Below are 14,071 nucleotides of genomic sequence, written 5' to 3' on the forward strand. Positions count from 1 at the left end.
GGGTTGATTCTGTTTGGGGTCCTTTGTATTTCCTGGGACTGGATCTTCGAATGCCTCTCTAGGTTTGGAAAGTTTTCTTGCAGGATTTCATGGAATAGATTATCAATGTCCTTATGGGTCTCTTCACCTTCTGGAATGCCTATTATCCAGATGTTTGGACGTTTAATTGTATCTAGTACTTCTCGCATATTATTCTCAAATTTTTGGGCCATTTTCTCAGTCTTCATAGTGGATTTTTCTAGGCCAGCCATTTTCTCTTCTAAATCTGAGATTCTATTTTCTGTATGGTCTAGTCTGCTTTTAATACTTTCAAGGGTGATTTTGACTTCCTGTATTATAGACTTCATCTCTAACAGTTCCGTTTGAGTCTTTTGTAAAGTGTGTAATTCCTCTTTTAGATCTTGTAAGAATTTCCTCATCTCCTGGAACTCGTCAACTTCTTTCTCCTTTCTCTTTAGCAGTTCCTTGTCTCTCTTCTCTTCCATCTCTGTTAGCTTCGACATTATGAATGCTCTAAATTACTTATCAGACATTTCCATGATTTTCACTGAACTGCTTGTGGATGAAGAAGAGTTACTCTTTTCCCTTGGAGGAGAGGTATTTTCTTGTTTTCCCGTATTTCTTGTGATCCAGCAGTGATTTCTTGTCATCTGATGGAGGGTGTGTTTCTTTCAAATTCTTGAAATTCAGTCTGAATGTTCAGGAGCAAGCAGACAGAGTTGCTCTAGAATCTCTTTGCCGTTCTGTGTGATCGCTGGTGCAGCAGATTCAGTAGATATGCTAGCTCGTTTGCTGGAGGCTGAATTATCAGTAGAAAATCTTCATTTCTCCTGTGCCCTGAAATACTTAGTTTGCAGGAGCCATGTGGAACCTTGTTCTCTATAGTAATTTATTAGCTACAAAAATTTGTTAGTTCTTTAGGGAAATAAAGGCCACCTTCTATTGAAGACTTGGCACATTCTGTCACTTTTTTTGGTCAGTTGAATATTTTGTGAACTAACCATTGATTTAATCTAATAATCTAAATTTTACATTGTATTTCTCATAAGGAGAAAATTCACCAACTTGTCAAAACAGTTTTGGTCAGACCAAGTACTCAAGGTCAGAGACATGAACATGATATACTTCTGTAAGCATTTAATTCACTTTATAAAGTTTTATTTGCAATGAAAATGAAATATCTTCTTAGCTATCGTCTATTCAAAATACCTATTTTCTGCAGTTCTCAGCAATGTCCTTTTAATGTAAAATTTAATTATGAAGCTATTCTTTTTTTTTTTTTAAGAGAGATTTTTGTTATAGGGCGCATGCACTCACCAGAGAGACAGAAACACAGAAAGCAAGAAATCAAACCCCACCTCCCCCAGGGGGTATGGCCACACCGAAATCCCTTCTCTTCCATTCTCCTCTTGAGATTTTGGGCATGTATGTACATGTACCTGGCATGAGTTTTAAGCTGCTGGGTCTGGGACTCGAACCGTGGCTGACTACTTAGGAGTCCAGTGATGTAACCATTATGCCAATTGCTGGTCCCATGAGGCTATTCTTTAATTCATTCATTTTTAATCTGCCAGTTTAGAGGAAAATGTCTGGATTTCCAGGAAGTTTGCCAGTTATGTATGATACAGTTCAAAAAGTATAAACGCTTGTTTTAACCTAGAAAAGTCACTGCTTCTGAGTCGGTGCATCACAATATGGCATCTTTTATATAAGAAGACCTTTTCTAGGGACCAATTTCAAAGTACTATGGTCTGGGTGATAACTTTGTATAACAGATGTTCTGAGCAGCTTTTCAACATCAGAACCTATTTTCACCAGTTTCTAATGCTCCGGCATCATTTTTAAAAAATTGTCTGATCTGTAAAGATTTATAAAACCTTGACCACCTGACCTATGGATCTCCTCGCCATAGCCACAAATAAGCTTTTATTAAAAAAAAAATGTATGTTGGGGACCAGCGGATGGCATAATGGTTACTTTTCTGGACTCCCACATTCTTGACCATGGTTCGAGTCTCAGACCCGGGAGTTTAAACTCACACCGAGTATGTGTGCATGCATGCCCAAAGTCCCAAGAGGAAATGAAGGAGAAGGGATTAGGGTGAGGCCATTCATCCTGGCGGTGGTGTGTGTGTTTGTGTGTGTGTGGGGATTTCTCTCTCTTTCTCTGTCTCTGTCTCTCTGGCAAGCACACATGTCCTATAGCAAAAATCTGCCTCAAAAAAAAATATGTCAGGATCAGCAGGGTGTATGGTGGTTAAGGTGCTGGTCTCCCACATGGCCAACCATAGTTCAAGTCTCAGGCCCGGTGGCTTGCTTTCTTGCTTTCTCTCTCTCTCTGATGAGCACATATACCCTATAACAAATTATAAGAAATAACAAATAGGGGCCAGCAGGTAACATGGTGGTTAGAGCAGTGGACTTCTACATGGCCGACCATGGTTCAAGTCCCAGACCTGGCTTGCTTTCTCACTTTTACTCTCTGTGTCTCTTTCTGATGACTGTAGCAAGTTAAAGTAATAATAATAATAATAAATAAAATAAATAATTATATAACAAATAAAATTAAATAATCCTTTAAAAAAGAAAAAAGATATATGTTATCATAAAAGTCTCAACACTTGCAGATAGATTTCCTAGACATTTGGGCCCTTCAATCATGCTCCAGAAGCTTGGTATTTTATTTCTAATTTCCAACCCAGCCTTTCACCAGCACTTTGGCCTTAGGAAGTCATATCACCTCTTGGCCTGTTTCCCATTGGAAAAAATGTGGAGGTCAGACTAGAATCAGGTTTTGAGCTCCTTCTCGTTCTAATGTACCCTAATCTGTGACTTCTCGGTGACACCTTACTGCCTCACATTTAGCAAGATGTCTTGATGTGACTAGATGACCAAATAGTGACTGTCAATAGTGTCATCCAACTTAGGGACCCAGAGCCTGCCATCCTCCAGATGGTAGACATACATTTGTTGGAGGAATGTGACTAGAAGAAAAATATTCAGCCCAAAGATGCCATTATGTTTCCTCTACCTTAAGGTCTGAGCGGACAGAAAGTCTACCCCAAGTTCTCCAAGACAGCAGTGTTTCAGTAGGCAAAATGCAAGATTTACAAAACAATTTCAATATCCATCTTTACCTATGATATACTACAGCACTCTTAATGTTCTTAAAACTTATGTAAAGATAAATATAATACTTGAATCTTCTCTGAAACTTGAACACTTTGTGTCTGTTAAGGCTGGAGCAAGATGTTACAGCAGGACTGACGTAGGAGAGGTTGAAGGTCACTGCTTTGAGGGATGCCCCCTCGTAAAACTCTGAAGCATGAAGAGAAAAGTGGAGAATGAGGTGCTCTCTAGGCTCCTTTTTCTAAACCCTGCCACGTTCCCTTCAATCCCTGCAGTCTCACAGAAGTTCCCCAAAGATGAGCAGCTCTGACTCTCAGCCTGTACCTGTGGCACCAAACATCTCTGTATTGCCCTTTGTTCCCTTTCAGCTTCAGCTCGACAAAGTCCTAACGGGTACCTTGTCCTTTCCCATTACCCAGCTGACTGCATTTGAGCTGCCCCACTGTGGAAAGCGGTTTCACCCCCATCAGTGGTTCTCTGTGCTTTGAGATTCAACATCTGCATTACTTTCCAACTAGTTTGGCATGCTTCCATTGTTATCTACATAAAAATTGTAGAAAATTTAGCTCATCTACACACTATCTAATGCCCCCCCCCTTCTTTAACATAAAGAAGTGTTAGGACCAGCAGATACGTAGCAGTTATGTCACTGGACTCCCCTTGGCAACCACGGTTTGAGTCCCGGACCCAGTGGCTTGAAACTCATGCTAGCTGTGTGTGCATGCCCAAGATCCCAGAAGGAGACTGGAAAAGGGATTGTGATGTGGCCATCCCTTCTGAGGAATGATTTCTCACTTTTCCTCTCACTGTCTCTCTCTCTCTCTCTCTCTCTCTCTCTCTCTCTCTCTCTCTGCAGCAGGAGCACATGCATTAAAGCAAAAACCTAAAAAAAAAAAAAGAAATGTTAGAGAAGAAATTCATAGTAAAATAATATGTTTCTGTATGTAAAAGCTTAGGCAAGGCAACACTGGAAGATGTAATGAAGTAGGCTAATGGTCTGTAGATTTTCAGGGACAGCCACCAGTGTGCCATTGAGCTAGTGACAAATACCCAAACCCACTCACTGCTTGCTAAGTACCAGTTGCATCCCCCAACCATTTATTATGACAGCCACCCCTCTCATAAGTGATTTCTTCAAATTGTCTTTTCAAAACCTAGCTCTATGACCCTGATGTGGTAAGTTTAACCATTTTAGTAACCTCAAGAGAGCTTTTTTCAGTTTAAAGAATATTTCACCATCTCCGGTACCATGTGACTACTTCGTCTGCTCTGTTTCCCCCTCCAAAGTCCTGAAATAGGAATGTCACACTACATAAAAACAATCTCAGCAATGAAAGCTAACATTTGCTGAATGCTTACCATATGTCAAGCACTTGCAAAATCATTTTGCATTTATTAATTTATTTTGTATGTATACCTCTATAAGTAATAATATTTTCCAAGGATAATTCACAGGGTATGAAGTAACTTGACTAAGACCGGTCATCTCGCAACTTCTAGCTTCATGTAGTAATCAAATCCTCTGATTATTCTAACAGTAAGCAAAGTACTATCTGACCTTTCATTTTAGGAGAGAATCATTTGAGGGATATAAAAGGTCATTTTCCTTACCACAACTCTTTGAAACCCAGCTCATGAGTTCTTAGCCTGCTTCATGCTTTTAGCACTTGGAATTATGTAGCTTTTTGACTTGATATTTTCATTCGACTGTTTCAGAATGGATTTTTTGTCTTCTTGGCATTTCACCTATATATAAAATTGCAAGGCCATTCATTAGATTTGGAATAAAAATGCTTTTCTGCATTCTCCTTTTATAGCCAAATGTCTCTTTCCAAATCAGACTTGTTTGAACTGAATTAAGAGGATGACTCCGTAGACAGGCTCTCTGCAGAGTAGGGCATCATGGCTGTTCTACAGAGAACAATACAGAAGGGTCAGGAGCCTCCCAAATGTGCCAAAATTATAGTCACATGTAATTCAGGGAGGCAAATGTGTTTCTTCCTGGAAAAAACTCAGGAGTTGTTTTAAATTACCATTATTATCAACAGTTAAGGTTAGACTTTTACCTTCTTGCGGTCACTTACACTGTAAAGACAAAGAAATAAATTATTTTAAACAAACCTCTTACATATTTACCTTTCCTTTTAGAGGGAAAATGATCCCATCTGATCTCGAAAGAAGAATCCTTGAAGTCAAACAAAAAGTAAGTTTTTGTAGGGTGATATATCCTGCCCATAAATAAGCCAAGGATACAAATCACCATTTCCACCCAGTGGAGAATATAGTTTGCCTTTATTTTCAAAAGAAGACCCGGGGGGCCAGCAGGTGACATGTTGGTTAAGATTCTAGACGCCCACATTGCTGTCTGCAGTTGGAGTCCCAGACCTGGTGGCTTGAAAATCATGCCAGGGGTGTACCCAAGAGGAGAATGGACGAGCTGGGATTGTGGTGTGGCCATCCCCCCAGAAAGTGATTTCTCACTTCTTCTTTTTCTGTCTCTCTCTTGCTCTCCAGCAAGTACATGCACCCTCTAGCAAAAACCTTAACAAAGCAAACAAACAACAATAACAACAAAATCCTTTATCTCCAGCTTTCATGAGAATCTATAATTCTGCATTTGGTCATTATTTGGGAATTATTGTTGTAGGTTGTTTAAAAGGGGCCAATGTTTCCTGCCTGGATGCGTGCTGTTATGATTAGCTCTCCAGAGGTCATATTTTACAGGAAACAAATAAGATTTTTGCTACTAAGTTGTGTGTGCTTGTTAGAGCGAGACTGAGATAGGAAGAGTGAGAATTCTCTCCCCCAGGAGGCAAAGCCACACTATGATCCCTTCTCCATTCTCCTCTCAGGATTTTGGCCACATACGAACACGAACCTGGTGTGATTTTTCAAGCCGCTGGGTCTGGGACTCAGACCGCTGTTGGCTGTATGAGAATCCATTGCTTAACCATCATGCCACCTGCTGGCCCCTACAACTCTTCTTTAAAGAATCAGGTTCTGAAGACCTGTCAAAGAGTCTCACAAAGCTCTAGAAAGCCATTTGCATGCTTGGATGATTCATAAGTCGAAAAGTTGGCTTTTTAAATCATCTGTTTAACTTTTAGTAGGTAAAGGCTATAATTCCCAGTTTAACAATATTCACATGCATTTTATTATTACGAGCTTAGGAATCATTATTTTTATGAGCTTTTTCCCCCTGTGAAGTGGCAGCAGGTCTCCCTCCTCCTTGTAGTATAACTCCTTCTAGCAGGAAAAACTGCAAGATTAAACCTTTGCTGCCACCTAAAGACTGATCTGTGACATCCTGTTTTGTGAACCTACAGGAGAGAATCTTTAAGGAAAGAGTAACTATGTTGATCGTATTCGTGGCATTCTTCTGCCTTCTTCCAACGGCGGTTTATTATGTTCATCAATTTTCATTTAGCCATGACTGGATAGAGGAGAGGACCACTTAGATGGGAAAAGCCATGGCTCATTCGTGAGCCCCCATGCAAATCCTCCCTCTAAGACTCCAACTGAACTATCTGAGCATTTCCTAAATAGGAAGAATTTCAGAGTTCTTCCTTTTTGCTCTGCCTGCTCACACTAGGGGATTTAGTGAGTTAAGAAGCCTTGTTGTGAAGAAGGAAGACTAGAAAATGAACAAGAGAGGTAAAAACAAAGAGGCCAGAAAATGCACCTAGAATCTATAAATGGCTTACGGATATGACCGACAGCCTCGAGGCTCAGGACTGCCTCTTCTGAGAACTAAGGTGTCTATTTCTCTAAGGCAATTGTCAGGTCAACTGCATGGCCTGGACATGTCGGATTCTGGAGTGTTAGAATGGATTTATACTCCCCTGTTGATGGTTCTAAAAATGAAAATGTGAATTGTCAGGGGAGAATTTCCATTTTTTTCTAATTAGCTTTTAAAAAGAATCCTTGAAGCCCTTTTTACATTATGTGGGTCTTTCTCATTTATGTAGGGCTTTGTTCCCTTCCTGGTGAGTGCCACGGCTGGAACCACCGTGTATGGAGCATTCGATCCACTCTTAGCTGTGGCCGACATTTGCAAAAAGTACAAGATCTGGATGCATGTGGATGTAAGTATCTCTTCAACACTGGCTATAAAGATATCTTGCTCCTTTTTCATCAGGGGCTTGTGAAATGAAATTTGTTTTCTTTTACTTCAACAGCTTATTTTCAGAATGGTGATATACTTTTTAAAGTTGCAGAGACAAATTAGGATACAGCTCACACAGCACAGGAGGGCTCCTCAAAATGTTTATGAGCATGTGCATCATGAGAAAACTGGGGCTGGATTGCAAATATTTTTTGCACCAAAATAAACCCATACTTAAATTAAATTTTCCACAAACCTTTTGAAGTTTCCTCAGACAACATTTGCTTGAAGCAGCCTGAGGCTGATTATACCTTAATGTTCCCAGCATGGTAATATTCTTATTTATATGACCAGTGCCCTAGCTGAGTACTTAGTTCTTTTTTAAAAAAAAAATTTATTTATTATTATTATTAAATTTTCTCTAGGACACATATACTCACCAGAGAGAGACAGTTGAGAGACAGAGAGAGAGAGAGAGAGAGAGAAAGTGAGAAAACAAGCCACCAGGTCCAGGACTCTAACCTCAGTCAGCCATGTGGGAGTCCAGCACCTTAACCACCATGCCTCCTGATGGCCCTGAGTACTCAATTCACTGAGCGATGATGTCCATGGAGGAATATAGCCTAAAAGGGTATAAGGAGTCACATTTACATAGGAAACCCAGAGGATAAAAACTCAAGTTCAAGTTAGGTATTTGTATATTTGGAGAAAAAAGCAAGTGTTCACAACTTATCAGGAAATATGGACTACTAAATTTCCAATTTCTTAGCATGCCCTACTAAGAAGATAACTTATGCTTGTGATATATATATATATATATATGTATTTTTTTTTTGAGAGGTTTTTGCTATAGGGCATATGCGCTTGCCAGAAAGACAGAAAGCGATAAATCACCCCCCAGGGGGATGGCCATGCCACAATCCCTTCTCCTCCATTTTCTTGAAATCTCGGGCATGCATGCACATGCACCCAGCATGAGTTTAAACTACTGGGTCAGGACTCAAACCACAGTCAACTACATGGGAGTCCAGTGACATAGCCATTATGCCAACTGCTGATTCCTGCTTATGATATTTTGACTCCAGGTCTAGTCATGGTAAAAATAATGGAGATGTACTCACCAGAACATTTTTTAAAGTTTATCTATTTCTTCCGAGAGAAAGAGAGAGACAACCATCCCAAGAGTGTCTTCACACCATTACCTAACCCCCACCTCAACCAGCCAGGGCCACTGGCATATGCACGAGTATACACCTGGTGTGTGCAGGGAGACTTTGGGACATGAACCCGGGACCTCCCCATATGGTTTCAGCATCATGGAGTGTTGTTTGACTGCCAAAACTTTTCGTTTTGTTTTGTTTTCATTTTTGCTGTAGAGTACTTGTGTTCACCAGAGAGGGACAGAAGAAGATAGAGAAAAGGAAAGTGAGAAATTGCCTCCCAGGGGAAATGGCCACACTTCAATTCCTTCTCCTACAGTGTCTTCCTATGATTTGGGGTACACACACACATATACACTCAGCATATATTTCGACCCACCAGGTCCAGAACTGGAATTGTGGAGTCAGCCATGTGAGATCCAGTGCCTTAACTACCATTCCTGTTTGGCCCCCTGACAAAATGTTTTTAAATTAAATACTATCAACTTTTAGAACTTGGCCCCCACCAGCATATTATTAAATTGTGCTCACTAGAGACAGATAAGAGAGAGAGAGAGAGAAAGTGAGAAAACAAGCTGTAAGGTCCAGGACTCAGATCTCAGTCGTCCATGTAGGGGAGTTCAGCACCTTAACCACTACACCACCTGCTGGTCCTGAGTACTTACTTTTCAGTTCACTGAGCTATAATGTCCATGGAGGAATACAGCCTACACACATGTAGATCTTCCTTCCTTGGGAAGGAGTTAAGAAGATAAATCAGGTAGATAAATTAGGAAGATAAAATTTCATTATCTTAAATGTTAAATATAGTTTAAACTCATTTATTAAATTATATTTAAATGAAAAAACGTTATCTTTTAGGAACATGAATTGAAGGAATTTAAGTTTACATCAGTATTACTCAGAGTATGGTTCAAAAATTAGCTACCATTGAAACTCTCTGTGAATGATCCATGATGAAATGAAGAGTTTGTGACAAACCATCACTAATCACGAACCATGACAAACTAAGCACAATGTTTGATTCAACTGATTTATTGTTATTATTATTATTAATTATCATTGCTAGACTTTCTCTGAAGAAAACCAAGAGTTGATGTACATTTAGGTGCAAGATCCTTGTATTGTTGTAAACCAGCACCATGAGTAGCACTGGCTTAGATCATTTTGGCTTTATTGTAAATACTCAAACCAAATTAATTTCCCATTCTTTAGGAGCAGAACACTTTTGCAGGCTAAGCCGGGTAAAGTTCTGTTATTCCAGAGATAGTCGGCATAGCAATTACCAACCTTTTCCTTCCCTGATTTATACTGTAAATTTTTTTCAGTTTTATTTTTTTAGGTTTTTGCTATAGGGTGCATGTATTCACTGGAGAGAGATAGGGAGAGAGAAGGAAAGTGAGAAATTCCTCCCCCACCCCTCCAGAGGGATGTCTGTGCCACAATCTCTTCTCTGCCATTCTCCTCATTTGAGTACATACGGACATACACCCAATGAGATTTTTCAAGCGGCCAGGTCTGAGACTCAAACCCTGTTGGTCATGTGGGAGTTAGTCCCTTAACCACCATGCCACCTGCTGCTCCAGACATTCTATTTTTAAAGGAGATTATTAACACCAATTCAAATCTTAAACTTGAAACAAATTTTTATGAACATGTTCTAATTGCTCAGCTAATTGACTAGTATGAATTGTTCTTGATTGGGGCTTGGGAGGTTTTGTTTGTTTTCTTTCTTTCTTTTCTTATCCTTTTTGTTTTGTTTGGTTGTAGTTTGTTTTTGACATGGAAACTATCTTTTTTTAAAAAAAATATTTTATTTAATTTTATTTATTTGTTCATTTATTTTAATTCAACCAGAGAGGGAGAGAGAGAAAGAGAGAGAGAGAGAAAGTGAGAAAGAAAGCCACTAGGTCTAGGACTTGACCTGCAGTTGGCCATTGGGAGTACAGTGCCCTTAACCACCATGCCACGTGCCAGCCCCAGTAACTATCTGATCCAACATTACACAGCCATAAAATAGGATTATAAAGCTGCTTCCTTCTTTTGGAATCATCCAAGTTTGTTAAAACAGTTGTCTTAAAACTTAGAAGCTGTTTAGTGGGTCTTCAGCTCATGTTCTCTATCATAAACTGTGGAGACCGTAGACTATCTCATTCTGATAACCTGAGCTACAGTATTACAGACTAACAGTGGTGGTGACACGCTGGACAGGGAGGGTCTTTCTCCATCTCATGCTGCCTGAGAAAATGTGCCCCCAGTTTGGCTCCTCACACCCATTTAAATGTGGCATAGAATCTGAGACCTTAGAATGGCCCTCCAGTTTAAATGGTAAAGGTCTAAGGGCAAAAGAACAAGGTGGCTAACCCCTAAGTTGCCTGGAGTCAAAATAATTGTCACCCTATGAAAATTTCACTGTCCTTACTCTGAAAGACACCAAACTATAGAAAGCCGGGCAATGAAAAACTGCTTCTCTCTTGTATGATCTTCTCTTACAGGCAGCTTGGGGTGGGGGATTACTGATGTCCCGGAAACACAAGTGGAAACTGAGCGGCGTGGAGAGGTACATGCATTTTTCTTGCTAATAATCCTAAAGTGTTAAAAGCTAAATATGAAAAGTGTATTACACATAACTTCTGAGTATTCTTAGAAATACAGATGAGCCCCTTTTGTTCAGTGCCTTGCCTTGTGTGGTTTTACACTTGTGACTATTCTGTGTAAACAACACGAAAAGCAATCCCTATCTAGTGACCCAGGTAAAATGTCTCTCAGACACAAGATTCTTATCTGGGGCCCATTCCTGGGATCTTCGAATCACCACCAAAACTGTTAGAAATCTGCAGGAAATCCACATTTTTCTAGGGAGAACATGTAAAGTTTTCATGTTCCACAAAGGACTATTGCTTTAAAGGAACAAATAAAATAATTTTGCAAAGCAAATAAACACCTAGAAATTTGTGAATGTTGACGATCTGGGCCCGGAGTTTAATGTGACCACTTCATTTAAAGTGAGATACTCAAGCTAACTCACATCATAGTTTTGACCCCATAATAACCTCTTTCAGACACAGCTCTGATTGATGCTACAAAGCACCCTTATTCAAAGTCTAAGCAATAAACCATTGAGAAAAGCTGCAAAACACAAAGAAGGTAATATTTGACTAGCATAAAGCTTTGTTAGGGTCAAAGAAAAAAAAAAGAATATAGAATGCAAAAGATAGCCTTGGGCTTTGGCTCTGGGCCACGTGTCAAAGAAGCCCAGTTCTCTCATCACAAAGTGGCAGGTCAACTACGGTTGTGAGCTCTGACACTCCAGACAGCTGAGAAAGCCTGAATTCAGCAGACCGCCAAATACCTACCATGCCCTGCCAAGTAGCCAGATGCTGCCCAGGAAAACCTTCGCACTGGCTCTGCCCCTAGACATCTTGGCACAATTTATGTTCCAGGGTGAGGAAAGAGGCTGATAGAGCTCAAGAGCATTGTTCACTGACTGAGCAGGACATGCAGGCCAGGTGAAAGTGCAGGGTGTCCTGTGGCACTCAGACTGACACGTAGAGAACCCAGGAGTGCAGAAAGAGGGGGTGGGATGATGAGGGCAGAGGCATGAGTACCCTACTGACATAGTGGAAGGAAGACTGGGGAAGAGTTGAAGTAGACCACCTGAGGCCCACGTCTGCTGGTTGGAGCTAAGATCTGGCCAAAGGTACACACAGCTGGGTCAAGGCACCTGGAATTGCCCAGGCTTGCATTGCTGGTTCCCGTTTGGGTAAAGAAGGATGTGGGTAAGTCATCTGCCTCCCAGAGTCAGCTAGTTCTAGGCCTCTGTTCCAGGTCCTTGGGGAGTTCTCCAGGCCTAATCTCTTCTCATCATGAAGATCTCTATGAAACCAAAAGTGTAAGGAAGGGATAATGAACTAAATGGCAGAGATGATAAAAAAACAAACATCAAAAGAGAATAACTTGAAAAGTGCCTGTGTAGATGATTAGAACAAGCATTAAATTCATGTGCTTTCAAAGGAGATGACCTATACACAGGACCTTCTCTCTGAGTTTCTTTTGATGGGCACAAAAAGCAAGTATCTATTGTTCCAACATAATGCCACTTACAACTGAAGTGCTGAAAATCGTGGATCAACCTCTAGTTGAAAGCTCACTAAATTACCTACCCTGAGCTTCCAAAAAATAAACACCCACACACTTTTGAACTAAAAATTGTTATTTGAGAGCAAAGTTTAGCATGTTCATGGAACATAAAGTCCTCTCTTATTGCCACAATTCTTGAAACTGCATTATAATTAAATCTACTGAATAGACTAGCCAAATATGAAGTCTAAAAATGAAGAGACTGACAATGTTCTGTTTTGAGCAGAATACCCCAGCCACACATTTACCCAAGAGTGTCCAGATTGCTGACTTATTAGCAAAAGGCTCACTTTCTTTGGTGAATAAGATTGTAGAACTATTGGAAACCACAGAGTTATGACATGTATGGACACAAGATCAGGAAAGAGATTTGCCTCACTTGAGGGAATTCTATTTTTCCACACATCGCAAACTGAATTTCAGGATTCATTTATTCTGAAAGTTGAGGAAATCCATGGTCAGCTTTTATTCCCAAATCCAAAGGTCTCAGTGGTTAACAGAGGAATCCTGAATGCCATCCTCAACAACGAAACGACACATGCATTTTGTTGGATTCCTGCCTAGCATATCTTTTTGAGAACCAATTAAAAACTCAGAAAACAATTCTATTCCTTGCTAGTACTGTTAACATTTCCAGAAAGGGCACAGCTGAGAGGGTATACCAAGAGCCCTCATACTCCAAAGGATGTCTCTTCACATTACAAACTGTCTGTAGCCCCTCCTCCTTGCAGGCTGCCATGCACTTGTCCTTGTCCTTTGTTGAGTTCCATTGTCAAGGCTGTAAGGCCCAGTTGAAGGTTCCAGTGCAGCTTCTGCTGCCTCCCCAGTGGCCTTCATTTCCCCCTGAGAGCCAGAGGTTTGGAAGTTCAACAGGCGATGAACCTCCTGTCATACGCAAGCCATAGCATGAAGACCATAGGGGAGTAAAGAGGAATATGATATGAAGCTTTTCTACAAGGAATTTAGAATCTGGTGAAGAAGACTGAAAATTAACAATGGATTAAAATTCAAGACAGAGGAAGTCAACCTTCAAGAAATGGCTGAGTACACTGATGGGAGAGCACAGAGGAAGGCAGGGCTCATTCTAAATAGCACTATTAAAGGGAGCCTTCACCAAGGAAAGCTAAGCATTGGAGCATGGCCTCATCAGATGAGAAATCATTCATCAGGCAGAGTGGAAATGGGGTGCTCAGGCTGAAGACCAGAGACACGGAAGTTTGAAGATATGTGGGATACTTGGAGGAAGTTCATAGTTTTGGTTGAAGAATGAGATGGATTCGTGGCAGGGGCCGAGGTACCAATAGAAGGTGCAAACGTCTGGTCCAGAAAGTCTCTGCTGAGGGCCTGCAGAGCCATGTCAGAATCACCCCAGGGTGCTGCCACTTACCATAGATCCCTGAGCTGGGGATCCCTGCAGTGCGAGCCACTATTATAGGGGAGAGCACTGGATTCCTCAAGTGGGCATAAAAAGGTGGAAAGCCTTTGGGCAGGACCACAGCAGGGTTTTGAACAAGGAGTGGTATGCTCTCTTCTGTGTT

At 40.7% G+C, this 14,071-nt stretch overlaps 1 protein-coding gene and 1 pseudogene across 1 annotated transcript in view; both read left to right on the plus strand.

Annotated features, from left to right (window-relative positions):
• LOC106733182 (targeting protein for Xklp2-like) overlaps positions 1-3,616 on the plus strand; it is a 17,326-nt pseudogene extending 13,710 nt beyond the window's left edge.
• The window catches only part of GAD2 (glutamate decarboxylase 2), a 103,021-nt gene that overhangs the window by 53,194 nt on the left and 35,756 nt on the right, over positions 1-14,071 (plus strand). The window contains exons 9-11 of the mRNA XM_006139728.2: positions 5,277-5,331; positions 7,097-7,213; positions 10,889-10,953. Of these exons, the coding sequence (XP_006139790.1) occupies positions 5,277-5,331; positions 7,097-7,213; positions 10,889-10,953 (237 nt within the window). The remainder of the gene's footprint in view (positions 1-5,276; positions 5,332-7,096; positions 7,214-10,888; positions 10,954-14,071) is intronic.

This window comes from Tupaia chinensis, unplaced genomic scaffold, assembly GCF_000334495.1.
Source record: "Tupaia chinensis unplaced genomic scaffold, TupChi_1.0 Scaffold000001_1, whole genome shotgun sequence".
Lineage (NCBI taxonomy): Eukaryota > Metazoa > Chordata > Mammalia > Scandentia > Tupaiidae > Tupaia > Tupaia belangeri.